The 27,764-nt window shown below is 49.4% G+C and overlaps 2 protein-coding genes across 4 annotated transcripts; both read left to right on the forward strand.

Annotated features, from left to right (window-relative positions):
* The first annotated feature begins 553 nt into the window (after positions 1-553).
* LOC129045242 (aflatoxin B1 aldehyde reductase member 3) lies at positions 554-6,855 on the forward strand. The gene is made up of 7 exons (XM_054503719.2): positions 554-876; positions 3,037-3,224; positions 3,417-3,521; positions 4,293-4,389; positions 4,623-4,722; positions 5,292-5,421; positions 6,532-6,855. The coding sequence occupies exons 1-7, from the start codon at positions 663-665 to the stop codon at positions 6,691-6,693; spliced, it is 996 nt and encodes a 331-aa protein (XP_054359694.1). The 5' UTR covers positions 554-662; the 3' UTR covers positions 6,694-6,855.
* Positions 6,856-12,363: 5,508 nt separating this feature from the next.
* Positions 12,364-23,406, forward strand: LOC129045249 (aflatoxin B1 aldehyde reductase member 4). Of its 3 annotated transcripts, none has more exons than XM_063667918.1 (8): positions 12,364-13,139; positions 14,808-15,584; positions 18,477-18,664; positions 18,857-18,961; positions 19,733-19,829; positions 20,040-20,139; positions 20,710-20,839; positions 21,948-23,406. In XM_063667918.1, the coding sequence occupies exons 2-8, from the start codon at positions 15,017-15,019 to the stop codon at positions 22,107-22,109; spliced, it is 1,350 nt and encodes a 449-aa protein (XP_063523988.1). In that variant the 5' UTR covers positions 12,364-13,139; positions 14,808-15,016; the 3' UTR covers positions 22,110-23,406. The 3 variants fall into 3 exon arrangements, with proteins under 3 accessions (XP_063523988.1, XP_063523986.1, XP_054359707.1); XM_063667916.1 differs by having other exon boundaries at positions 12,364-12,749; XM_054503732.2 differs by having other exon boundaries at positions 12,364-15,584.
* Positions 23,407-27,764: the final 4,358 nt, after the last annotated feature.

A 27,764-nucleotide genomic window follows, 5' to 3' on the forward strand; every position in this document is an offset into this window, starting at 1 on the left:
TGGGCTCAAGTGATCCTCCTGCCTTGATCTCTCAAAGTGTTGGCATTACAGGTGTAAGTCACCAGAGCCAGTCAGTTTTTTTTTTTTTTTCACTTAATTCACAGAATTCAATGCCAACAGTTCTTTTCTTTCAACACTTTAACCATGTCACTCCATGGGGACGCTGTCTTGAGCCTTTGGTAAGCCTCATTCTCCAGGACCACACAGCAGGCGTGACAGCCCTAGGTCCACCCCACCCTGTAAGCTCCCTCCTGGAGGAGACAGAGACCCAGGACAGCTCCGGGGCAAGGCCGAGGAAGGAGGGACGACGGGGCAGGGAGGCCTGAAGAGTCCCCGCCTTTTGGGATAGTTGCCACCCTTGGACCCCCTCACCCTTGGGGACGTTGAGGAGTGTTAAAATCTCCAAGACGCGAGTCACCGGTACGAAGCCACAGCCATTTCGCAGCTTGCTCGGTGCAAGTACAGAAGGTCCTAGTAGCCGAGCGTGGAGTCGAGCTCGTGGGCGGCGTTGGGCACCTTCGGCCGCGCCCTCAGCTGCACCCCCCGGTGGGCGGGGCCCGAGCCAGTCTCTAAAGCCAAGCGGCCGCCCGCTCCGGGGCTGGTGCTTCCGACCGCTGCGCGCCGCTGCTCCGGGGCTGTCGCAGTCTCCCGTTGCCGCCGTCATGTCCCGGCAGCTGTCGCGGGCCCGGCCAGCCACGGTGCTGGGGGCCATGGAGATGGGGCGCCGCATGGACGCGCCCACCAGCGCCGCAGTCACGCGCGCCTTCCTGGAGCGCGGCCACACCGAGATAGACACCGCCTTCGTGTACAGCGACGGCCATTCCGAGACCATCCTTGGCGGCCTGGGGCTTGGGCTGGGCGGCAGCGACTGCAGAGGTAACAGTGGCCCCTGATCCTCCCTCTGCACCGTGCAGAGCTGAGCCTGTCCACAGCCGTGCACCGCACCGCTCTCCCTGGCCCGGGGCAGCACCCAAGGCTTTGTCCCCCCCACCGCCCCCACCCCCGTCCACCTCGCAGCCTTGGGAACCCCAGGCTCCTTAGGCACGTCTAGCTCCGGACAACTTTTCTCTCGTCTTCTCTTCTGTTCGTCTCTCTTCTCTTCCGGGAGGTAGCCAGCACCCTCACTGACGCCTGCATGACTTGGTCTTGCCTGGAATGACTTGGCTAGCCCCTCTCTGGAGCACGAAAAACATTGGAATCTGGCATTGTGCAGCTCCTGTCCCCACCTGTGCCCTCCAGGTGCCCTTGACGGGCCTGATCTGCAGAAATTCTGTTCTTGCCGCCTGGCACTCCCTGGCACAGTCCAAAATCAGAGTTTGGACCCAGCACACTATCTGCTTCCTCCTTTGCACATGCCAGCCTGCTCGGGGCCCCGGACTTTGCTCTGAGTACCTTGTGGTACACACAAGGGCACCGCACAAGGGTGGCAGTGCCCGGGAGCCTTGGCAGCTCCCTCAGGGGGATGAGGGATTGGGGTGGTACAGGTCTCACTGCCCTCTCTGTGGAGGCTCTGTCTGAGGCTATTGGAGAGAAATGGACACTAACCCACTCCAGGAAGCTCCAGTTCTAGAGATGGCTGGGGAGCCCAGAGTGACCCCTTCCTGGGAGGGACCCTGTGAAGAAAGAACAGATAGGAGTTTGTCAGGAAGAGTACGAAGGGCAAGGGCGTCAGGGCAGTGGGCATGGGTGTGGAAAGGCAAATGTGATTTGGCAATGCCACGGGTGCTGGAGGAGGCAGGTGTGGCCGGAGGGGAGGATGTGTGTATAGGGGCAGGAGGAACCGCCCTCAGTCTGATGCCATTTGCAGTGCTTAGGCCGATGCCTGGCAGGCACATAGTGAGGGCTGGGAAATGTTAGCTGTTTCTTTGTTCTTAGTATTAGCACCATTTGCCTCCTTCCACTCTGAGTGTCTGAGTGGAGTCTTATTTCTCCTCTGATTCACCACATGGTAGATCCAGAACAAACCTAGCCTGTGCATGCATCTCAGTGCCATGCTCTTTCTAGATCACCCGGCTGCCACTCGGTGAGAGCTCTAACCATATTTCTGATTTTTTTTTTTTTTTTTTTTTTTTTTTTTTTAGACAGGGTCTTGCTTTTTTGCCCAGGCTGGAGTGGAGTGGTGCAATATGGCTCATTTCAGCTTTGACCTCTCAGGGCTCAATCCATCCTCCCACCTCAGCCTCCTGAGTAGCTGGGACTACTACAGGCCTGTGCCACCACACCCGGCTAATTTTTTGTATTATTCATCGAAACCAGAGTCTCACTTTGGTGCCCAGGCTGGTCTCAAACTCCTGAGCTCAAGTGATCCTCCTGCTCTGGCCTCCCAAAGTGCTGAGATTACAGGTGTGAGCCACCACAAATCTGCACCCTCTGCCTGGCCCTTATTTCTGATTTTTTTTTCTTTTCTTTTTTAATCCTTCTTTGTCTTCTGCCTGAGTCCAAGGTTGGCTGGCGAAAGTCCTCAGATCTGATCTGAAGTTAAGTTCAGTTGAGAAGCAGAGGGGTGGTGGTGGAATGGAAAAATTCCAGATGAATAGTTCCTCAAACCTGCTCCTTGCCAGGCCTCAAGGGTTCCAGTGACTGCCCTCCTGCCAGCCTAAGTGACTTTCTAAGTGTGAAAAGTGGGAAGAGGACTCTCCACTCACCTGTTAGTCCAGCTCACTAGGAACTAAGATTCTTTTTGTTGTTGTTGTTGTTGTTTAATTTGTTTGTTTGTTGGTTGGTTTTTTGAGAAGAAGTCTCACTCTGTCGCCAGGGTGGAGTGCCGTGGTACAATCTCGGCTCACTGCAACCTCCGCCTCCCGGGTTCAAGCAATTCTCCTGCCTCAGACTCTGGACTAGCTGGGGACTACAGGCGGGCTCCACCATGCCCGGCTAATTTTTGTGTTTTTATTAGAGACGGGGTTTCACCATGTTGGTCCACCTGGTCTTGAACTCCTGACCTTCTGATTTGCCTGCCTCAGTCTCCCAAAGTGCTGGGATTACAGGCATGAGCCACGGCACCTGGCCCTGAATTTCATTTCTCTTTCCTCTCAGTGAAAATTGATACCAAGGCCAATCCACTGTTTGGGAACTCCCTGAAGCCTGACAGTCTCCGGTTCCAGCTGGAGACGTCACTGAAGCGGCTGCAGTGTCCCCGAGTGGACCTCTTCTACCTGCACATGCCAGACCACAGCACCCCGGTGGAAGAGACGCTGCATGCCTGCCACCAGCTGCACCAGGAGGTGAGGGGACCCCTGAGCTCTGGGAGGTGGTCCGCTGCTGCTCTCCTTATCCTGATCCTAATGGTGAGAGCAGAGGCACCAGGGCAGTCCCAGGGTGGAGCAGGGAACAGCCCCACTCCCAGGGGCCCCACCCTGGCCTCCCTTTCCTGGTCTGGGCTGCACTGGGTTCTGACTGGAGCCTCACCCGAGCAGGGCAAGTTTGTGGAGCTTGGCCTCTCCAACTATGCTGCCTGGGAAGTGGCCGAGATCTGTACCCTCTGCAAGAGCAACGGCTGGATCCTGCCCACTGTGTACCAGGTGAGGGCCGGGGCTGCAGAGGCCAAGGTCTCCAGAACTCCTGCTCATCCTGGGCTGTCTTTGCCCCTCTGACTGCCCCCATACCCTCTGCATAGCAGCCACTCCCCTGCTGAAAGCCTGCAGATGGCTCCCAGGTACCCTCAGGATGCCATTCAAGTTCCTCAGGCCGGCCACTGGGCATCTGCTTCCTTCCTGCCTGACTGTGCACCTTGGACCCTTCCTTCCCCACCTTCCCCTGCACTCAGCCTGGAACAAGCCCTTCCCCCACCACTGCCCCTTCCCTGGGAGAAGGGTTCAGGTCTCACATACGTGTCTCTTCCTCTGGAAGCCTTTCTAGACGGCCCCAGAAGACCCTGAGACCTCAGGTCCTTGTTTACCTCCTCATGATTCATTGCACAAATATTTGTACACCTGCTTGGTGCCAGGCACTGGTCACAGAACTTTCTAGTTTATTATGATTGCCTCATGACTCAATTATAACTGTTTATACTTGACCTTATTATAAAACCTTGAGGGAAGGGACTCTGTCCTTTTGGCTTAAGAATCTAAATCTGACAACCAGCCCATAGTTGGTGCTCATGAAAGTTGGCTGAATGAATGAATTTTCCTAGGGCATAAGCCCCTTTCACCAGCACCAGTAAGAATAAGTATATGCCCAGATGGTTAAAGTCCTAGAATTGTTAAGGTCTGAAATCAGGGTTCTGGAAGGGTAAATTTGAAGTCTCTTCTTTTGACACATCCACCCTCTCCCCTGGGGCCCTCTCCTTACAGGGCATGTACAACGCCATCACCCGGCAGGTAGAAACGGAACTCTTCCCCTGCCTCAGGCACTTTGGACTGAGGTTCTATGCCTTCAACCCTCTGGCTGGTACGTGGTGCATTCCTGACCCTGTGTCAGCCTATTCCCGACCCACAGATGCCCAGCCCAGGACCTGGGAAGCAGGGAGGGTTTGACAAACTTTGACCTCTCAGGTCAAAGAGGTCAAGGCTGTGTCCTTCAGCCTTCCTGGGTCCCTGCCCCTCCCCTAGACCAGAGCCCTGAGGGATGTGGCAGCCTCTGGGGCACTCTGGGCCTGGGGGCTGATTGCTGCCTTCCCGCAGGGGGCCTGCTGACTGGCAAGTACAAGTATGAGGACAAGGATGGGGAACAGCCTGTGGGCCGCTTCTTTGGGAATACCTGGGCAGAGTTGTACAGGAATCGGTGAGCTGGGGGTGCTTGGTGTGGATGGCTGGGGTGGAGTCTGCTTTATGTGGAATGAAGTCCTGGGCTGCTCCTGGGGTAAGGCCTTTCCTTGCTGCTGCACCTACTCCCCTGAATTTCTTCAGGAATTTCCAAACCCTCCATTGGTTTTCTTGTTGTCTTGGGACCTCCAGGAGGAAATGAGTCTCCCTGGACCTTGGGGTCTTGAAGTCATTGCTCTTTCCTGAGCAATCACCTGCTAGGAAGGAAAGAAGGAGCTCTGGAGGGAGGTCCAGGAGGCCTGGGGCTGAGTCCTGACCCATCTTAGCAGCCTTCATGTCCCTAAGGAAAATAAGAGCAGGCTGCTGAGTCCTCAGGAATAAAGATTCGTTGAGGTCTCTGCTGAGGGGCCCAGCATCCTGGGTGGTTCTGATGCCCAGCAAAGTGGGAGACCTATGACTAGAGAGAACACCTGCCCCTCAGGGCTGCAGGGTGTGGGGTGGGGCAGTGGCCCTGGTTGGCTCTTTGGCTGTGGCTCCCAATGTGGCCCTGATGGTACTGACACCTGTGCCACCATCCCCCCTTCCCAGCTACTGGAAGGAGAACCACTTCGAGGGCATTGCCCTGGTGGAGAAGGCCCTGCAGGCCGCGTATGGTGCCAGCGCCCCCAGCATGACCTCAGCCACCCTCCGGTGGATGTACCACCACTCACAGCTGCAGGTAACCAGCGACCCTGAGTGCTCAGCTTCTTCCCTTCCAGGGGAACCAGCAATATCTTTAGATGAAGGCTGAAACATTTGTTTATAGATTCCTCTGAAATTTCTCTTTCTTTCAACTCTCACAAACATTCTTCCCACTGGTCTTTTTCTATGTTTTATTTTTTTGGAGACAGAGTCTCACTCTGTCACCCAGGCTGGAGTGCAGTGACATGATCTCGGGTCACTGCAACTTCTGCCTCCTGGGCTGAAGCAACTCTCTTGTCTCAGCCTCCTGAGTAGCTGGGATTACAAGCATGTGCCACCATGCCCAGCTAATTGTTTGTATTTGTAGTAGAGACAGGGTTTCACCATGTTGCCCAGGCTGGTCTCAAATTCCTGAACTCAGACAATTCGCCCTCCTCAGCCTCTGAAAGTGCTGGGATTACAGGCTTGAGCCCCTGCGCTCGGCCTTCCCATTGGTCTTTGATGGTATCCAAGTGCCAGGCTTTGTAATGAGGGCTTCACTGCAGGGATTTCATTATTCCTTCAGCTTTATGAAATGACTATCCCAGTGTTATTGACGAGGAAACTGAGTTTCACCCAGCTATGAAAGGGGCAGACATTTTAACACAGGTTCAACTGTTAAGCCCACTAGTCTCATCCTTTTTGTGGGAGCTGGAGTTTCCCTCTCTTGGTACATCATGTCTTCCTCATTCAAATTTATATCCAACTCCAGCCTTAGATGTTGCAATAGTGTCTGGCATATATACAGTAGGTGCTCAATAATAAATGGGAGCTAAGTGCTCTACATAATTTTTCACACCCATAACCATGTTGAAAATAGAAAAGAGGATTGAGTCTCAGAGAGGTTTAATAACAGCTGTGTTTACACAGCTGCTGTGGGGCAGAACTGGGCTGTGAATGTAGGTCTGTCTGGAAGCGTCGTGTGGCAGTAGGGGAAGGGATACAGGTTTTGAGTCACATGGGTACAGCTATCCAAGGCACCTTAAGTTCTTTCTGAATGTCTGGGATACAAGAGAGCCCAAATCTCAGCAGAGAGGTGGCTGGGAGGGCTGTGAGTGGAGTTGCTGTGCAGCAGAAGAGGGTTGAAGTCTGGCCGTCTCCCTTGCAGGGTGCCCACGGGGACGCGGTCATCCTGGGCATGTCCAGCCTGGAGCAGCTGGAGCAGAACTTGGCAGCGGCAGAGGAAGGGCCCCTGGAGCCGACTGTCGTAGACGCCTTTAATCAAGCCTGGCATTTAGTTGCTCACGAATGTCCCAACTACTTCCGCTAGGCCCATCGTTTCTCAGGTTGCCCAAGGCTCTTCTGTAACCTCTTTTGTTACTCACATTTTCTTTAATTTAGAACTGCCTCAGTAAATTCTTAGGGATGGAAGTATTTGGACAAATACCTAACAGAAGAGTCACCACCAAATGAAGAATGAAACCTCCCAGGGTGCTGTGTGTTAGTCTGTTTGCGTTGCTATAAAAGAATACCTGAGACTGGGTCATTTATAAAGAAAAGAGGTTTATTTGGCTCACCACTCTGCAGTCTGTACAAGGGGGTGTGGTGCCGGCATCTGCTCTTGGCGAGGGCCTCAGGAAGCTTACAATCATGGCAGAGGGGGAAGCGGAGCCAGGGCGTTACATGGTGAGAGAGCGAGCAAGAGACAGACGGGGGAGGAAATTCCAGGCTCTTTTAAACAACCAGATCCTGTGTGAACTCATAGAGCTGGAACTCACTCATTACTGTACAGATGGCACCAAGCCATTCATGTGGGATTTGCCCCCATAGCCTAACCCCTCCCACCAGGCTCACCTCTAACATTGGGGATCACATTGCAACATGAGATTTGGAGGGGACAAAATACCCTAATGATATCATTGTACCAGTACCAGTCCCCCGCAAATGTTATGTTCTTCTCACATTGCAAAGTACAGTCATCCCTTCCCAGTAGTCACCCAAAGTCTTAACTTGTTTCAGCATCAACTCAATCATAAGGCCAAAGTCTCATCTGAGACTCAAGGCAAGTTTCATCCACCTGTGAATCTGTATAATCAAACAAGTCATTTGCTTCCACGATACAATTGTGGTACCCGTACTGGGTAAGATTCCCATTGCAAAAGGGGAATCGGCCAAAAGAAAGGGGCAACAGGCCCACGCAAGTCTGAAACCCAGTAGGGCAGGCGTGAAAATGTAAAGCTCCAAAATAATCTTTGACTCCATATCCCACATCCTGGGCACACTGGTGCAAGGGGTGGGCTTCCAGGGCCTTGGGCAAAATTCAATTGCTTAAAATGACAAAATCCCCAAGATGATAAGAAAATTCAACATAATCCTTGTCCAAATCCCAACTGGCTTTTTTATTTATTTATTTATTTATTTATTTTTTGATATAGAGTCTTGCTCTGTCTCCCAGGCTAGAGTGCAGTGGCGCAATCTCGGCTCACTGCAACCTCCACCTCCTGGGTTCAAGTGATTCTCCTGCCACAGCTTCCTGAGTAGCTGGGATTACAGGTGTAAGCCACCCACCTGGTTACTTTTTGTATTTTTGTAGAAACTGGGTTTTGCCATGTTGTCCAGGCTGGTCTTGAACTCCTGACCTCAGTTGATGTGCCCCACTTGGTGCCTCGAATGCTGGGATTACAGGCATGAGCCACCACACCCAGCCAGCTTTTTTTTTGAGAACACAGAAGTTGGAAAACTGGTTCTAAAATTCATAGGGAAATTCAGGGCACCCAGGATACCCAAAACATGCTTGAAAAAGAACACAGTTGGAGGACTCCCACTTTCTGGTTTCAGAACTTACTACAAAACTACATAGCCGGGCGTGGTGGTAGACGCCTGTAATCCCAGCTACTCGGGAGGCTGAGGCGGGGAAAATTGCTTGAATCTGGGAGATGAAGGTTGCAGTGAGCCGAGATCAGGCCACTGCCCTCCAGCCTGGGTGACAGAGTGAGATTCCATTCTCCAAACAAAACAAAAAACAAACAAATAAACAGGAAAAACAACTACAATGCTAAAGACAGTGTGGTCCTAGCATAAGGCTAGACATAAATCAATGGACTGGAATTTAGAGTCCAGCGGTAAACCCTTTCATGTATTGTCAATTAATTTTAAAGAGTGTCAAGACAATTCAACAAGGAAAATAACCATCTTTAGGCCGGGCGCAGTGGCTCATGCCTGTAATCCCAGCACTTTGGGAGGCCGGAGCAGGCGGATCACGAGGTCAAGAGATCGCGACCATCCTGGCTAACACAGTGAAACCCCGTCTCTACTGAAAATACAAAAAATTAGCCGGGCGTGATGGCAGGTGCCTGCAGTCCCAGCTACTCGGGAGGCTGAGGCGGGAGAATGGTGTGAACCCGGGAGGTGGAGCTTGCAGTGAGCCGAGATCGTGCCACTGCACTCCAGCCTGGGCGACAGAGCAAGACTCCATCTCGAAAAAAAAGAAAAGAAAAGAAAAGAAAATAACCATCTTCAACAACATCTGGATATTTGCAAGTAAGAGAATGAAGTTGGACCCCTTCTTCATACCATACATAAGAAAATAAACACAAAATGAGTCATAGATCTAAATGTATAGGCTAAAATTATAAAAACTTTTAGAAGAAAATACAGGGCCAGGATGGTGGCACACTCCTGTAATCCCAGCTACTCTGGTGGCTGAGGCACCAGAATCACTTGAACCCAGCAGGCAGAGGTTGCAGCCAGCCAAAATTGTGCCACTCCACTCCAGCCCCGGTGACAGAGCGAGACTCTCAAAGAAAGAAAAAGAAAATATAGGGATAAGTCTTGTGGCCTTGGATTGGGGAATTGTTCCTCAGAAGCACACACAACAAAAGAAAAATTAAATTGGACATCATCAAAGTTTAGAACTCTTTTACTTTAAAGACTCCATAAAGAAAGTTAAATGACAACCCACAGAATGGGAGAAAATACTTGCAAATCATTTACTAGATGATGTTCTGTCTAGACCAGGGGTGTCCAATCTTTTGGTTTCCCTGGGCCACACTGGAAGAAGAATTGTCTTGGGCCGCACATAAAATACACTCACACTAACGATGGCTGATGAACTTAAAAAAAAAAAAAAATCACAAGAAAATCTCATAATGTTTTGGGAAAGTTTACGAATTTGTGTTGGGCCACACATTCAAAGCCATCTTTGGGCTGCATGCGGCCTGCGGGTCGTGGGTTGGAGAAGCTTGAATTATGTAAAGAACTCTTATAATTCAACAATAAGAATATCAATAATGCAATTGAAAAATGAACACAGGATTCAAATAGAACTTTCTCTAGCAAAGATATACAGATGGTCAGTAGACAGATGAGAAAGCGCTTAACATCATTACCCATGAGGGAAATAAAAATAAAAACCACAATGTGTTTCCACTACTTCACACCCACTAGGATGGGAGTAGTAAGACAGACAGACAATAGAAGTGCCGTGGAGAAATTGGAATCTTCACACACTGATGGTGGGAATGTAAAATGGTACAACCACTTTGGAAAATAGTTCGGCAGTTCCTCAAAGGATTAAACATAAAATTACCGTAGGATTCAGCAGTTCCACTTGTGGGTATATAGCCAAGAGAAGTGAAAACATATCTCCCCACAAAAAACTTGGGCATGAGTTTTCACAATATCATTACTCGTAATAGCCAATAAGTAAAAACAACCCAAATGTCCATCAATGAATGAATGGATAAACAAAATGTGGTATATTCATACAACAGACTATTATTCGGCTGTTAAATAAAAAATAAAAAAGTAGCTCACGCCTGTAATCTCAGCACTTTGGGAGGCCAAGGCAGGAGGATTAATTGAAGACAGGAGTTCCAGACCAGTCTGGACATAGAAGTGAGACCTTGTCTCTAGTAAACATAAAAAGAAAATTAGCTGGGTTCTGTGGCTCACACTTGTAGCCCCAGCTACTCAGGAAGCTGAAGTGGGAGGATTGCTTGAGCCCAAGTATTCAAGGCTGCAGTGAACTATGATTATGCATCACTGCACTCCAGCCTGGGTGACAAAGCAAACCATGTTTCTAAATAAATAAGTAAATAAGATGAAGTAATGAAACACCTACAATGTAAATGCACCTTGAAGACTTGTAAAGTTAAAGACGCCAATTGCAAAAGGTTTCATATTGCATGATTTGATCTGTATGAAATGTCCAGAATAGGCAAATCTGTTTGAGAGAGAGAAAGTAGATGAGTGCTTGCCTAGGACTGGGAGGAGGTTTGCAAGGAAATGGAGATTCACTGCTAATGAGTACAGGGTTTCTTTTGGGGGCGCTTATGAAGATGCTTTGAAATTGATTGTGATGGTTGTACAACTCTGAATACATGAAACAACATTAAATCATCACTTTAAGTAGGTAAACTGTATAGTGTCTGAATTATGTCTCAATACAGTAGGTTTTTTTTGTTTGTTTGTTTGTTTTTTCTTTTTTGAGATGGAGTCTCACTCTGTGGCCCAGGCTGGAGTGCAGTGGCGTGATCTCGGCTCACTGCAACCTCCACCTCCTGGGTTCAAGCAATTATCTTGCCTCAGCCTCCCAAGTAGCTGGGACTACAGGTGTGTGCCACCATATCCGGCTAATTTTTTTGTATTTTTTTTTAGTAGAGATGGGGTTTCATCATGTTAGCCAGGATGGTCTCAATCTCCTGACCTCATGATCCATCTGCCTTTGGCCTCCCAAAGTGCTGGGATTACAGGTGTGAGCCACTGCGCCTGGCCAATACAGTCGTTTTTAAAAAACAAAACAGGCTGGTCACAGTGGTTCATTCATGCCTGAAATGCCGGAACTTTGGGAGGCCCAGGCAAGGGGAATCTCTTGAACCCAGGAGTTTGAGACCCCTTCCCCATACTGTACACAAAAAATTAACTCAAATGAATCACCATCTAAATGTATAAGGTAAAACTGTAAAACTCTTAGAAGAAAATACTGGAGTAAGTATGACTTTGGATTAGGCAGTGGTTTCTTAGATATTGACACCAAAAGCACACGTGGCAAAAGAAAAAGTAAAGTTAGCACCATCAAAGTTTAGAATGTTCGTGCTTCAGAGAACACTATCAAGAAAGTGAAAAGACAACCCACAGAATGGGATAGTATTTTGCAAATCACATATCTGTTAAGGAACTTGTAGCTACAATAGATACAGAACTCTTACAACTTAATAAAAGAAAAGACCCACCTAGATGCAGTGGCTCATGCCTGTAATCCCAGCACTTTGGGAGACTGAGGTGGGAGGATCCCTTGAGGTCAGGAGTTCAAGACCAGCCTGGTCAACATGGCGAGACTCTGTCTCTACTAAAAATACAAAAATTAGCCAGGTGTGGTGGCACATGCCTGTAATTCCAGCTATTCGAGAGCTAAGGCATGAGAATTGCTTGAACCTGGGACGCCGAGGTTGCAGTGAGCCGAGATCGCACCATTGCACTCCAGCCTGTACAACAGAGTGAGACTTTGTCTCAAAAAAAAAAAAGTAAATGCTTACATTATTGATTTGAGATATTTCTTCTTTTATAATATGTCAAAGTGGTGCTATAAATTTCCCTCATAGCACTACTGTGGCTGCATCTCAGAAAATTTGACGTGTCATATTTTTACTTTCATTCAGTTCAAATTATGATCTAATTGTCCTTGAGATTACATCTTTGATCCATGGGTTATTTAATTTCCAAATACGTGGGGATTTTCCAGATATCATTCCGTTATTATTTTCTATTTTTCCTTTTTCTTCTATTTATTTATTTACCTATTTACTTATTTTCAGTTCCCTCTCAGGCTCTAAGTTCTGTTATTATTTTCTAGCTTAATTACATTGTGTTCAGAGATGTACTTTGTATTATTTAAATCCTTTCAAATTTATTTGTTTATTTTTTTTTCTTTTCTTTTTTTTTGAGACGGAGTCTTACTCTGTTGTCCAGGCTGGAGTGCAGTGGTGTGATCTTGGCTCACTGCAACCTCCACCTGCAGGGGTCAAGGGATACTCCTGCCTCAGCCTCCTGAGTAACTGAGATTATAGGCATAAGCCACCACACCTGGCTAATTTTTGTATTTTTTAGTAGAGATGGGGTTTTGCCATGTTGGCCAGGCTGGTCTACAGAACCCCTAACCTCAGGTGATCTGCCTGCCTCGACCTCCAAAAGTGTTTGGATTACAGGCGTGAGCCACTGTACCTGGCCTGTTAATTTATTTTTGTTTTATTTTTTATTTTTTTAGATGGAATCTCATTCTGTTGCCCAGGCTGGAATGCAGTGGCATGATCTCGGCTCGCTGCAATCTCTGTCTCCCAGGTTGAAGTGATTATCCTGCCTTAGCCTCTCGAGTAGCTGAGATTACAGGTGCATGCCAACATGCCTGTCTAATTTTTATATTTTTAGTAGAGACGGGTTCTCACCATGTTGACCAGGCTGATATGGAATGCCTGACCTCAAGCGATCTGCCTGCCTCGGCCTCTCAAAGTGCTGGGATTACAGACATGAGCCACCACGCCCGGCCTCTTTTGCATTTATTAAGACTTATTTTATGCCTCCAAATATAGTATATCTTGGTGGATGTGCACTTGAATGCCTATTCTGCTGTTGTTGGATATTCCATTCATGTTGTTTATGTGGAATTGGTTAATAGCATTGTTCACGTCTTTTTTTTTTTTTTTGAGATGGAGTCTTGCTCTGTCACCTAGTCTAGACTGCAGTGGCGCGATCTCAGCTCACTGCAACTTCTGCCTCCTGGTGAGTTCAAGCAATTCTTTGCTTCAGCCTCCCGAGTAGCTGGGATTACAGGCGCCCACCACCACACCTGGCTAATTTTTTGCATTTTTAGTAGAGATGGGGTTTCACCATCTTGGCCAGGCTGGTCTTGAACTCCTGACCTCGTGATCCACCTGCCTCAGCCTCCCAAAGTGCTGGGATTACAGGCTTGAGCCACGGTGCCCGGCCTGTTCAAGTCTTCTATACCTTTGCTGAGTCTCTGTAAATTATGACTGATAACTGTTCTACAACGGTTGAGAGTGGTGTGTTGAAACCTCCAACTATAATTTTGTATTTGTCTATTTCTTCTTAAGTTCTGTTATTGTTTTTCATGTATTTGATGCTCTATTTTTATTTGCGTATACATTGAGGATTATATTTTCTTTGTTGATTGACCTCTTTGTCATTATGATAGGTCCCTCTTCGTCTTTGGTAGTTTTTCTTGTTGTTGTTTTTGTTGTTGTTTTGAGACAGGGTCTGAATCTGCTGCCCAGGTTGGAGTGCAGTGGTATGATCACAGCTCACTGCAGCCTTGACCTCCCAGGCTCAGGTGATGCTCCCACCTCAGCCTCCTGAGTAACTGGGACCACAGGCACATGCTACCACATTTTGATAATCTTTTTAAAATTTTTTGTAGAGATAACATCTCTCTGTGTTGCCCAGGCTGGTCTCAAACTCCTGGGCTCAAGCAATCCTCCCTTTTCAGCCTCCCAAAGTGCTGAGATTACAGGTGTCAACCACTGTACGGGCTAGTATTTTTTGTTTTGAAACCTACTTTGTCTGATATTGATGTAGCCATTCCAACTTTTTAAAATTTAGTTCTGTCAAGGTATGTCTTTTCCCATCTTTTTACTTTTTTTTTTTTTTTTTTTTGAGACGGAATTTCGCTCTTGTTGCCTAGGCTGGAGTGCAATGGTGCCATCTTGGCTCACCGCAACCTCTGCCTCCAAGGTTCCAGTGATTCTCCTGCCTCAGCCTCCCGAGTAGCTGGGATTACAGGCATGTGCCACCACACCTGGCTAATTTTGTATTTTTAGTAGAGACAGGGTTTCTCCATGTTAGGCTGGTCTCCAACTCTTGACCTCAGGTGATCCAACCCCCTTGGCCTCCCAAAGTGCTGGGATTACAGGCGTGAGCCACTGTGCCTGGCGCATCTTTTTACTTTTAACTTATCTCTGTTTATATATTTCAATAGCTTTCTAATATTTACTATATAGTTGGGTTTTGCTTTTTTATCCATTCTAACAATCTCTGCCTTTTACTTGTAAGCATTTTTTTCATTTATATTTAATGTAATTATTGATATGATTGGGTTTAAATTAATCTTGCTATTGGTTTTTCATTTGTTCCATCTGTCTATTGGTTTTTTTGTTTGTTTGTTTGTTTTTTGTATTTGGAGACAGATTTGCCCTCTGTCACCCAGGGCGGAGTGCAGTGGAGCTATCACAGCACACTGCAGCCGGGCATTAGTCCATTTTTCTTTCTCCTTTTTTTTTTCTTTTGAGACAGGGCCTCCCTATGTTGCCAAGGCTGGATTCAAACTCCTGGGCTCAGGCGATGCTCCTGCCTTGATCTCCCAAAGTGTTGGGATTACAGGCGTAAACCACCACAGTCAGTCAGTTTGTTTGTTTGTTTGTTTGTTTCACTTAGGTACAGAATTCAATGCCAACAGTTCTTTTCTTTCAAGACTTTAACCATGTCACTCCACGGGGACGCTGTCTTGAGCCTTTGCTAAGCCTCATCCTCCAGGACCACACGGCAGGCAGGCGCGACAGCCCTTAGGTCCACCCCCACCCCTTAAGCTCCCTCCTGGAGGAGACAGAGACCTGGGACAGCTCCAGGGCAGGCGAGTCCGAGGGATGGGGGACGACGGGGCAGGGAGGAGTCCCCGACCTTTGGGATCGTCCCAACCCTTGGACCCCCTCACCCTTGCGGACGTTGAGGAGTGTTTAAATCTCCAAGATGCGAGTCACCAGTACGAAGCCACAGCCATTTCGCTGCTTGCTCGGTGCAAGTGCAGACGGTCCTCGTGGTTGAGCGCGGAGTCCAGCGCGTGGGCGGCGTTGGGCACCTTCGGCCGCGCCCTCCGCTCCACTACCGGTGAGCGGGGCCCGAGCCAGTCCCTAAATCCACGCGGCTGCCGGCTCCAGGGCTGGTGCTGCCGACCGCTGCGCGCCGCTCCCGGGCTGTCGCAGTCTCCCGTTGCCGCCGTCATGTCCCGGCAGCTGTCGCTGGCCCGGCCAGCCACGGTGCTGGGCGCCATGGAGATGGGGCGCCGCCTGGACGCGCCCACCAGCGCCGCAGTCACGCGCGCCTTCCTGGAGCGCGGCCACACCGAGATAGACACGGCCTTCCTGTACAGCGACGGCCAGTCCGAGACCATCCTGGGCGGCCTGGGGCTCGGGCTGGGCGGCAGAGACTGCAAAGGTAACAGTGCTGCCCCGCTCTCCCTGGCCCCGGGCAGCACCCACGGCTTAGTCCGCCACCCCACCCCCGTCCACACCGCAGCTCTGGGAATCCCAGGCTCCTCAGGCCCATCTAGCTCTGGACAACTGGACGGTGCTTTGTCCAGACTCCTTTTCTCTTGTCTTCTCTTCCGAGAGCTAGCCCAGTACCCTCATTGACGCCTGCATGACTTGGTCTTGCCTGGAATTACTTGGCTAGCCCCTCTCTGGAGCGTGAAAAACATTGGAATCTGGCATTGTGCAGCTCCTGTCCCCACCTGTGCCCTCCAGGTGCCCTTGACGGGCCTGATCTGCAGAAATTCTGTTCTTATCGCCTGGCACTCCCTGGCACAGTCCAAAATCAGAGTTTGGACCCAGCACACTATCTGCTTCCTCCTACGCTCATGCCAGCCTGCTCGGGGCCCCGGACTTTGCTCTGGTAACTCACCAGGGTGACAATGCCCGGGAGCCTTGGCAGCTCCCTCAGCGAGATGGGGAATTGGGTGTGGTACAGGTCTCACTGCCCTCTCTGTGGGAGGCTCTGTCTGAGGCTATTGGAGAGAAATGGACACTAACCGACTCCAGGAATCTCCAATTCTAGCGATGGCTGGGGAGCCGAGTGAGCACTTCTTGGGAAGGACCCCGTGAAGAAAGAACAGATAGGAGTTTGCCAGGAGGAGTAAGAGGGGCAAGGGCGTCAGGGCAGTGGGCATGGGTGTGGAAAGGCAAAACGTGGATTTGGCAATGCCGCAGGTGCTGGAGGAAGCAGGTGTAGCCCGAGGGGAGGATGTGTGTAAACGGGCAGGAGGAGCCGCCCTCAGTCTGATGCCATTTGCAGTGCTTAGGCTGATACTTGGCAGGCAGATAGTGAGGGCTGGGAAATGTTAGCTGTTTCTTTGTTCTTAATATTAGCACCATTTGCCTCCTTCCACTCTGAGTGTCTGGGTGGAGTCTTGTCCATTTCTCCTCTGATTCACCACATGGTACATCCCAAACACAAGAGGCCTGTGTACACATCTCAGTGCCACACTCTTTCTAGATCACCTGGCTGCCACTCGGTGAGAGCTCTGATCTTATTTCCGGTCTTTTTGTTTTGTTTTTTTTTTTTTTTTTTTTTTTTCCATACAGGGCCTTGCTCTTTTACCCAGGCTGGAGTGCAATAGTTTGATCATGGCTCATTGCAGCTTTGGCCTCTCAGGGCTCAAGCGATCTCCCACCTCAGCCTCCTGAGTAGCTGGGACTACTACAGGCCTGTGCCACCACACTCGGCTAATTTTTTGTATTATTCATCGAAACCAGAGTCTCACTTTGTTGCCCAGGCTGGTCTCAAACTCATGGGCTCAAGTGATCCTCCTGCCCTGGCCTCCTAAAGTGCTGAGATTACAGGTGTGAGCCACCACAGATCTGCACCCTCTGCCTGGCCCTTATTTCTGATTTTTTTTTTTTTTTTTTTACTTTTTAAATCCTTGTCTTCTGTCTTTGAGTCCAAGGTTGGCTGGTGAAAGTCCTCAGATCTCAGATCTGAAGTTAAGTTCACATCGAGAAGCAGAGGGGTGATGGTGGAATGAAAAAATTCCAAATGAATAGTTCATCAAACCTGCTCCCTCCCAGGTCTCAAGGACTCTAGTGACTGCCCTCCTGCCAGCCTAAGTGACTTTCTAAGTGTGAAAAGTGGGAAGAGGACTCTCCACTCACCTGTTATTCCAGCCCACTAGGATCTAGGATTTTTTATTTTTATTTTTATTTTGAAATAGGGTCTCATTCTGTCATCCAGGCTGGAGTACAGTGGCATATTTGCTCACTACAGCCTTGATCTCTTAGGCTCATGTGATCCTCTCAACTCAGCCTCCCAAGCAGCTGAGATTACAGGCATGTGCCACCATGCCCGGCCAAATTTTGTATTTTTTATAGAGATGGGGTTTCACCATTTTGCCCAGGCTGGTCTCAAACCCCTGGGCTCAAGAGATCCACCCTCCTGGGCCTCTCTGAGTGCTCGGCTTATGGGGGTGAGCCACTGTGCCTCATCTCCAACTGAGATTTTTTTTTGGGGGGGACAGAGTCTTGTTCTGGCACACAGGCTGGAGTGTAGTGAAAGATCTCAGCTCACTGCAACCTCTGCCTCCTGGGTTCAAGCGATTCTTGCGCCTCAGCCTCTCCAGTAGCTGGGATTACAAGTTTGAGCCACTGAACCCAGCCTCCAACTAGGATTCTTAATAGGGGGCAGGGAGAAGAGTGTTAAGCTTACTTCTTTTTTTTTTTTTTTCTGACAGTCTTGCTCTGTCGCCCAGGCTTCACTGCAATGGCACGATCTGGGCTCACTGCAACCTCTACCTCCCAGGTTCATGCAATTCTTTTTTTTTTGAGACAGAGTCTCACTTTGTTGCCCAGGCTGGAGTGCAGTGGCGCGATCTCGGCTCACTGCAAGCTCTGCCTCCCAGGTTCACGCCATTCTCCTGCCTCAGCCTCCTGAGTAGCTGGGACTACAGGCGCCCACCACTACGCCTGGCTAATTTTTTGTATTTTTAGTAGAGACGGGATTTCACCGTGTTAGCCAGGATGGTCTCGAACTCCTGATCTCGTGATCCGCCTGCCTCAGCCTCCCGAAGTGCCGGGATTACAGGTGTGAGCCACTGCATCTGGCCGGTTCATGCAATTCTTGTGCCTAGCCTCCCAAGTAGCAGAGATAACAGGCGTGTGCAACCACCCCCAGCTAATTTTTGTATTTTTAGTACAGATGGGGTTTTACCATGTTGGCCAGCTTGGTCTCAAATTCCTGACCTCAGGTGATTTACCTGCCTCGGCCTCCCAAAGTGCTGGGATTATAGGCGTGAGCCACCATGTCCAGCCCTGAATTTTCATTTCTCTCTCCTCTCAGTGAAAATTGCTACCAAGGCCAATCCATGGATTGGGAACTCCCTGAAGCCTGACAGTGTCCGGTCCCAGCTGGAGACGTCACTGAAGCGGCTGCAGTGTCCCCGAGTGGACCTCTTCTATCTACATGCACCTGACCACAGCACCCCGGTGGAAGAGACGCTGCGTGCCTGCCACCAGCTGCACCAGGAGGTGAGGGGACCCCTGAGCTCTGGGAGGTGGTCCGCTGCTGCTCTCCTTATCCTGATCCTAATGGTGAGAGCAGAGGCACCAGGGCAGTCCCAGGGTGGAGCAGGGAACAGCCCCACTCCCAGGGGCCCCACCCTGGCCTCCCTTTCCTGGTCTGGGCTGCACTGGGTTCTGACTGGAGCCTCACCCGAGCAGGGCAAGTTTGTGGAGCTTGGCCTCTCCAACTATGCTGCCTGGGAAGTGGCCGAGATCTGTACCCTCTGCAAGAGCAACGGCTGGATCCTGCCCACTGTGTACCAGGTGAGGGCCGGGGCTGCAGAGGCCAAGGTCTCCAGAACTCCTGCTCATCCTGGGCTGTCTTTGCCCCTCTGACTGCCCCCAAACCCTCTGCATAGCAGCCACTCCCCTGCTGAAAGCCTGCAGATGGCTCCCAGGTACCCTCAGGATGCCATTCAAGTTCCTCAGGCCGGCCACTGGGCATCTGCTTCCTTCCTGCCTGACTGTGCACCTTGGACCCTTCCTTCCCCACCTTCCCCTGCACTCAGCCTGGAACAAGCCCTTCCCCCACCACTGCCCCTTCCCTGGGAGAAGGGTTCAGGTCTCACATACGTGTCTCTTCCTCTGGAAGTCTTTCTAGACGGGCCCAGAAGACCCTGAGACCTCAGGTCCTTGTTTACCTCCTCATGATTCATTGCACAAATATTTGTACACCTGCTTGGTGCCAGGCACTGGTCACAGAACTTTCTATTCTATTATGATTGCCTCATGACTCAATTATAACTGTTTATACTTGACCTTATTATAAAACCTTGAGGGAAGGGACTCTGTCCTTTTGGCTTAAGAATCTAAATCTGACAACCAGCCCATAGTTGGTGCTCATGAAAGTTGGCTGAATGAATGAATTTTCCTAGGGCATAAGCCCCTTTCACCAGCACCAGTAAGAATAAGTATATGCCCAGATGGTTAAAGTCCTAGAATTGTTAAGGTCTGAAATCAGGGTTCTATAAGGGTAAATTTGAGGTCCCTTCTTTTGACACGTCCACCCTCTCCCCGGGGCCCTTCTCATTGCAGGGCATGTACAGCGCCACCACCCGGCAGGTGGAAACGGAGCTCTTCCCCTGCCTCAGGCACTTTGGACTGAGGTTCTATGCCTACAACCCTCTGGCTGGTACGTGGAGCATTCCTGGCCCTGTGTCAGCCTATTCCCGACCCACAGATGCCCAGCCCAGGACCTGGGAAGCAGGGAGGGTTTGACAAGAGGCTGGGCTGCATCCTTCAGCCCTCCTGGGTCCCTGCCCCTCCCCTAGACCAGAGCCCTGAGGGATGTGGCAGCTTCTGGGGCACTCTGGGCCCCGGGCTGATTGCTGCCTTCCCACAGGAGGCCTGCTGACCGGCAAGTACAAGTATGAGGACAAGCATGGGAAACAGCCCATGGGCCGCTTCTTTGGGACTCAATGGGCAGAGATCTACAGGAATCGGTGAGCTGGGGGTGCTTGGTGTGGATGGCTGGGGTGGGGACAGCTTTGTGTGGAATGAACTCCTGAGCTGCTCCTGGGGTAAGGCCTTTCCTTGCTGTCTGCACCTACTCCCCTGCATTCCTTCAGGAATTTCCAAACCCTCTGTGGGTTTTCTTGTTGTCTTGGGACCTCCAGGAGGAAAGGAGGCTCCCTGGACCTCGGGGTCTTGAAGTCCTAACTCTTTCCTGAGCAATCACCTGCTAGGAAGGAAAGAAAGAGCCCTGGAGGGAGGTCCAGGAGGCCTGGGGCTGAGTCCTGACCTGTCTCAGCGGCCTTTATGTCCGTAGGGGAAATGAGAGCAGGCTGCTGAGTTCTCAGGAATAAAGATTCGTTGAGGTCTCTGCTGAGGGGCCCAGCATCCTGGGTGGTTCTAATGCCCAGCAAAGTGGGAGACCTATGACCAGAAAGGACACCTGCCCCTCAGGGCTGCAGGGTGTGGGGTGGGGCAGTGGCCCTGGATGGCTCTTTGGTTGTGGCTCCCAGTGTGACCCTGATGGTACTGACACCTGTGCCACCGTCCCCCCTGCACAGCTTCTGGAAGGAGCACCACTTCGAGGGCGTTGCCCTGGTGGAGAAGGCCTTGCAGGCTGCGTATGGCGCCAGCACTCCCAGCATGACCTCGGCCGCCCTCCGGTGGATGTACCACCACTCACAGCTGCAGGTAAGCAGCCACCCTGGGCGCTCAGCTTCTTCCCTTCCAGGGGGACCAGCATTCATTACCTTAAGGTGAAGCCCAAAGCATTTGTTTTCTCGATTCCTCTGAAATTTCTTTCTTCCAACTCTCATAAACACTCTTCCCACTGGTCCTTTTTTTTTTTCCTTTTTGAGACAGAGTCTCGCTCTGTTATCCCAGCTGGAGTGCAGTGGCACAATCTCGGCTCACTGCAACCTCTGCCTCCCAGACTCAAGCAATTCTCCTCCCCCTGCCTCCTGAGTAGCTGGGATTACAGGCATGCGCCACCATGCCCAACTAATTGTTTGTATTTATAGTAGAGACGGGGTTTCGTCAAGCTGCCTATGCTAGTCTCGAACTCCTGAGCTCAGACAATTCGCCCTCCTCAGCCTCTGAAAGTGCTGGGATTACAGGCTTGAGCCACTGTGCTCGGCCTTCCCATTGGTCTTTGATGGTATCTGAGTGCCGGGCTTTGTAATGAGGGCTTCACTGCAGAGATTTCATTATTCCTTTGGCTTTATGAAATGACTATCCCCGTGTTATTGACGAGGAAACTGAGTTTCACCCAGCTGTGAAAGGGGCAGACATTTTAACACAGGTTCAACTGTAAAGCCCACTAGTCTCATTCTTTTGGTGGGAGCTGGAATTTCCCTCTCTCAGTGCCTTATGTCTTCCTCTTTCAAATTTGTATCCAACTCCAGCCTTAGATGTTGCAATAGTGTCTGGCATATATACAGTAGGTGCTCAATAAATGAGAGATAAGTGCTGTACATAATTTTTCACACATATAACTATGTTGAATATAGAGAAGAGGATTGAGTCTCAGAGAGGTTTAATAACTTAGCCACGTTTACACAGCTGCTGGGGGGCAGAACTGGGCTGTGAATGTAGGTCTGTCTGGAAGGGTCGTGTGGCAGCAGGGGAAAGAAAACAAGTTTCGAGTCACATGGGTACAGCTATCCAAGGCACCTTAAGTTCTTTCTGGACATATGGGATATAAAAGAGCCCAAATCTCGGCAGGGGCGTGACTGGGAGGGCTGTGAGTGGAGTCGCTGTGCAGCAGAAGAGGGTTGAAGTCTGGCTGTCTCCCTTGCAGGGTGCCCACGGGGACGCGGTCATCCTGGGCATGTCCAGCCTGGAGCAGCTGGAGCAGAACTTGGCAGCGGCAGAGGAAGGGCCCCTGGAGCCGGCTGTCGTGGACGCCTTTAATCAAGCCTGGCATTTGTTTGCCCACGAATGTCCCAACTACTTCATCTAAGCTCATCGTGGCTCAGGCTGCCCAAGGCTTTTCTGTCACCTCTTTTGCTCTCTTCTGCTTTGTCTAATTTAGAACTGCCTCAGTAAATTCTTAGGGATGGAAGTATTTGGACAAAAACCTAACAGTAGAGTCACTACCAAATGACGAATAAAACCTCCCAGGGTGCTGTGTGTTAGTCTGTTTGCATTGCTATCAAAGAATACCTGAGACTGGGTCATTTATAAAGAGGAGAGTTTTCTTTGGCTCACAGTTCTGCAGTCTGTACAAGGGGGTGTGGTGCCGGCATCTGCTCTTGGTGAGGGCCTCAGGAAGCTTACAATCATGGCAGAGGGGGAAGCGGAGCCAGGGCGTTACATGGTGAGAGAGGGAGCAAGAGACAGACGGGAGGAAATTCACACGCTGATGGTGGGGATGTAAAATGGTACAACCACTTTGGAAAATAGTTCGGCAGTTCCTCACAGGATTAAACATAAAATTACCGTAGGATTCAGCAGTTCCACTTGTGGGTATACAGCCAAGAGAAATGAAAACATATCTCCCCACAAAAAACTTGGGCATGAGTTTTCACAATATCATTACTCATAATAGCCAATAAGTAAAAACAACCCAAATGTCCATGAATGAATGAATGGATAAACAAAACGTGGTATATTCATACAACAGACTATTATTCAGCCACTAAAAAAAAAAAAAAGAGTGGCTCACACCTGTAATCTCAGCACTTTGAGAGGCCAAGGCAGGAGGATTGATTGAAGACAGGAGTTCCAGACCAGTCTGGGAAACAAAGCGAGACCCTGTCGCTACTAAACATAAAAACAAAATTAGCGGGGCCCCGTGGCACACACCTATAGTCCCAGCTGCTCGGGAAGCTGAGATGGGCAGATTGCTTGAGTCCAGGTATTCAAGTCTGGAGTGAGCTATGATTGTGCCACTGTACTCCAGCCTGGGCGACATAGCAAACCCTGTTTCCAAACAAACAAACAGAAGTACTGAAACACCTACAATGTAAATGCACCTTGAAGACATGTTAAGTTAAAGAAGCCAATTACAAAAGTTTCATATTGTATGGTTTCGTTTATATGAAATGTCCAGAATAGGTAAATCTATTTGAGAGAAAGAAAGTAGATGAGTGCTTGCCTAGGACTGGGAGGAGGTCTGCAAGGAAATGGAGGTTCACTGCTAATGAGTACAGGGTTTCTTTTGGGGGCGCTTATGAAGATGCTCTGAAATTGATTGTGAGGGTTGTACAACTCTGAATACATGAAACAGCATTAAATCATCACTTTAAGTAGGTCAACTGTATAGTGTCTGAATTATGTCTCAATACATTTGTTTTTAAAAAACAAAACAGGCCAGGCACGGTGTCTCATGCCTGAAATCCCAGAACTTTGAGAGGCCTAGGCAAGGGGATTGCTTGAATCCAGGAGTTCAAGAGCAGCCTGGGCAACGTGGTGAAATCCCATCTTGACAAAATATACAAAAATTAGCTGGGTGGTGGCAAACCCACTGTTTGGGTAGAACTCAGTGGGGGAAGCCTCATTTGTTCCCCGGTGTCTGAGAAGTGATTTAGCAGCTGTAGGCTAGGGTCACCTGAAGACATTCACTTATCAGCTGCTGTCATTAACTGGCACACACGTGGCCTCTGCATGTGGCTTCCAAGGGAGCACATCTCAAGCAATCTAGACAGAAGCCATGTGGCCTTTTATGTCTCAGCCTCAGGAGTCCATAGCATCATTCTTGTGTCCTGGGAGGGGAGTCAAAGATACCCGTGCAAAGAGCATTTGAGAGCATGGGGTGGTTATCTTAGGAAAATAAAGTGTAACACTGGGAGCAACGATCCTGAGTGGTCAAATCGAGATGAGCCCCAGGAGCTGCTAAGACTCCTGAGGATCCCCATCAGGGATGCATTCTCTGCTATGCCACATCCCACCTGTTAGAATCTTCTGGATACTATATCTCAAACATAGTTGATGGCCACTTGAATTCAGCCATTTCATATCTTTTTTCTCTTCTTTTTTTCCCACTCCACCTCCTCCCTCAGCCATTTTATATCTAAAGAGCTTCTTCAAGAGACAGTTCCCAAACAGCACCTTAAATATATATACACTTCATATTTGTTAATTTAAAAACAAATGAGAAAGAACAAAAAGACCTAAAGGAGCAGAGCTGGATCTGGAGAGCATCTAATATATTTATTTGTCCTCAAACTAAGGTTATCTTAGGAAAATAAACTGTAACACTGGGAGCAAAGATCCTGAGTGGTCAAGTTGAGGTGAGCCCCAGGAGCTGCTGAGAGTCTTGAGTATCCCCATCAGGGATGCATTCTCTGCTATGCCACATCCCACCTGTTAGAATCTTCTGGATACTATATCTCAAACATAGTTGATGTCCACTTGAATTCAGCCATTTCATATCTTTTTTCTCTTCTTTTTTTCCCACTCCACCTCCTCCCTCAGCCATTTTATATCTAAAGAGCTTCTTCAAGAGAGTTCCCAAACAGTACCTTAAATATATATACAATTCATATTTGTTAATTTAAAAACAAATGAGAAGGAACAAAAAGACCTAAAGGAGCAGAGCTGGATCTGGAGAGCGTCTAATATATTTATTTGTCCTCAAACTAAGGAAACTGCTCTGTGCTGTACAAAAGACTGGAGAAGGGCCAGGCGCAGTGGCTCACGCCTGTAATCCCAGCACTTTGGGAGGCCTAGGCGGGCGGATCACAAGGTCAGGAGATGGCGACAATCCTAGTTAACACGGTGAAACCCCGTCTCTACTAAAAATACAAAAAATTAGCCGGGCATGGTGGCGGTCGCCTGTAGTCCCAGCTACTCAGGAGGCTGAGGCAGGAGAATGAACCTGGGAGGCAGAGCTTGCAGTGAGCCAAGATCGCGCCACTGCACTCCAGCCTGGACAACAGAGCAAGACTCCGTCTCAAAAAAGAAAAAGAAAGAAGAAAAAAAGACTGGAGAAGGAGGTGACATAGATTTTGCACATGGGAATTCATGAGGAGGGGAGTTCCTGAAACTTCAGGCTGCAGAGAGGGCCATGGGCTGCCCTACTTGCTTCATTTCTGACCTGCTTGTTCCCAGTGACTGGGTTGGTTGGCATCACCAGTGTCTCAAATTGGGCCATTCTGAATAGATTTCAGAAGCAATAGGAAGGTAAGAGTGCCAGGCTCCACAATTGTTTATGAACAAGTAATTTCTGCTGCATGGATTTTTAATTTAATAAGGCTGTTTTTACCATGGCTTTTTTTTTTTTTTTTTTTTTGAGACGGAGTCTAGCTCTGTTGCCCAGGCTGGAGTGCAGTAGCACAATCTTGGCTCACTGCAACCTCTGCCTCCCGGGTTCAAGCAATTCTCTGCCTCAGCCTCCCGAGTAGCTGGGATTACAGGCGCCTGCCACCACGCCTGGCTCATTTTTTATATTTTTAGTAGAGACGGGGTTTCACCATCTTGGCCAGCCTGGTCTTGAACTCCTGACCTCGTGATCCACCCGCCTCGGCCTCCCAAAGTGCTGGGATTGCAGGCGTGAGCCACCGTCCTTACCATGGCATTTGTAAGTGTATGTCCACTGCAGAAACAAATTTGTATCGCCAATATTGAGCTTTATTAACTGAATTTGAAATAGCATTCAGAACAGTTAGATGCTTCCCCTCTGACAAAATGGATTTCCAAAAGCTTTACTCTGATTCCAAGAGTTGGATGGAAGACAGTTTATATATACAAGCTGGAAGCCACCACACCCAGTCTATTTCTTAAAATTTGGACAATTTATCAAAGTGATATGTGCCCATGGTTAAAAGCTGTCACTTTCCAAGTCTCATTCCTCAGAGGCAACTTCTAGAAATTCTTGCAGCTTTCTTTTCCTCTAGCAGTTAACTGCTGCGCTATGTCTAAAGTATACACTTGGCTGGGGGTGGTGGCTCACACCTATAATCCCAACACTTTGGGAGATGAAGGTGGATCGCTTGAGCCCAAGAGTTTGAGAATAGCCTGTGCAGGTCAGTGAGACTGTCTCTACAAAAAAAATTTAAAAAACTAGCCAGGCATGGTGTCATGGGCCTGTAGTTCCAGCTTTAGGAGGCCAAGACAGGAAGATTGCTTGAGCTCAGGAGTTTGGCCTGGGTATTAAAGCAAGACCGCCATCTCTCATTAAAAAAAAGCTACACACTTTATCGCTATTCCTTAATATATCAAATTTAGATGTCGTGTGTGGGCTGCTGGAAAGCTCTTGATCTTCTTAGATTTACCAAATCCACACCTGCAAGGTTAATTTTTGTGCACAATGTGATTTATTACTTCTTTTTGTTTTCTCCCCCTGGAGGAAGGCAGAAGCAAGCCAAGCTCCATGGAAGTGGTGCCAGTGCTAGTTTTGTTGAAATGGTCAAGGACTTAGGCAGCAGCGTCCAACATTTGGGTTCACCTTGTGTGCACTGCTGTGATTTACAGCCTTATTTGGATGATAAGGATGATCAGAAACCCCGAGGGTTTCTAATAATCCTGGCCATGATCAGGAACCACCGTCCTAAGCGGAGGTTTTCTCAAGCTTTTCACACTGCAGGGCCCAGGCTACAGCCCTGGAGAATCGAGGCCTGCTGGGTTTCATCCCATCTGTTCTTTACAGTGTGCAAAGCTGGCCAGGCCCCTTACCACCTTTATACTTGGCATTTAGCGCATGAGGCTGGCATGGGGCATTTCCTTTCCTCACTGAGCAGGTAAGCGAGGGCAGATGGCTCAGCCAAGGCCACAGAGCCAGGATCGGAGGTCAGGACTTGTCATGGGTCCTCGTGTCCCCCAGGGCACACAGGTGTGGTACTGTAGGTGCTGAGGGGTCCTAAGGTGGCGGGTGTTTGTTAACACCTGGTGAGGTTAAATGCTAGGGTTTTTTCTTCGAAATGGGGTCTCATTCTGTTGTCCAGGATGGCGTGCAGGGGCTCGATCACCACTCCCTGCAGCCTCTACCTCCCAGGCTCAAGTGATCTTCCTGCCTCAGCCTCCAGAGCAGCTGAGACTAGAGGCTCACATCACTACACCCAGCTAATTTTTTTTTTTTTTTTGTAGAGACAGGAAGTCTCCCTGTTATCTTGGCTGACTTCTAACTTCTGGCATCAAGCAATCTTCCCTTCTTGGCCTCCCAAAGTGCTTGGATTACAGGTGTGGCCATAACGCCTGGCCAAATGCAAGGATTCTCGCCTACTGCCTCCCCTCTAACCATCCAAGAACACGGATGAGGGGCCCAGAAACCTGCATGCATTCTGATGCTCAAAAATGTAAGACATCTACTTAGAAGCCATTAGCCCCTCAGTGCTTCAGGGACCTGGGTGCAGGCAACCGCCATGAGATGACCCCTAGTACTGACTCCCATGCAATCCTCTCCCCCAACCCCACTTCTGGAAGAAGCACCACTTCAAGGCCATTGCCCTGGTGGAGCAGGACCTGCAGACTGTGTATAGCACCAGTGCCCCTGGCATGGGCTCGGCTGCCCTGCGATGGACCACTCGCAAGCTGCAGGTAACCCAGCTGTCTCTAGATGCTCAGCTGCTTCTCTCAAATTCTATGGGGCTGGGGAGACTGGGGAAGCTGCGAGGGCTGTACAGTCATTTGGTCACTTCTGAGATAAGTCCTTTTCTTCCTATGAAGGCTCTCCATG

The sequence above is a fragment of the Pongo pygmaeus genome, chromosome 1 (genome assembly GCF_028885625.2).
Source record: "Pongo pygmaeus isolate AG05252 chromosome 1, NHGRI_mPonPyg2-v2.0_pri, whole genome shotgun sequence".
Taxonomy (NCBI): domain Eukaryota; kingdom Metazoa; phylum Chordata; class Mammalia; order Primates; family Hominidae; genus Pongo; species Pongo pygmaeus.

Excerpts from the sequence above, each read along its gene's own strand:
- LOC129045242 (XM_054503719.2), top strand. The coding sequence starts at position 663 with ATGTCCCGGCAGCTGTCGCGGGCCCGGCCAGCCACGGTGCTGGGGGCC. Across the intron at positions 877-3,036 it reads GGGCGGCAGCGACTGCAGAG|TGAAAATTGATACCAAGGCC; the intron begins GTAACAGTGGCC and ends CTTTCCTCTCAG. Across the intron at positions 5,422-6,531 it reads ACCACCACTCACAGCTGCAG|GGTGCCCACGGGGACGCGGT; the intron begins GTAACCAGCGAC and ends TCTCCCTTGCAG.
- LOC129045249 (XM_054503732.2), top strand. The coding sequence starts at position 15,017 with ATGGGGGACGACGGGGCAGGGAGGAGTCCCCGACCTTTGGGATCGTCC. Across the intron at positions 15,585-18,476 it reads GGGCGGCAGAGACTGCAAAG|TGAAAATTGCTACCAAGGCC; the intron begins GTAACAGTGCTG and ends CTCTCCTCTCAG. Across the intron at positions 20,840-21,947 it reads ACCACCACTCACAGCTGCAG|GGTGCCCACGGGGACGCGGT; the intron begins GTAAGCAGCCAC and ends TCTCCCTTGCAG.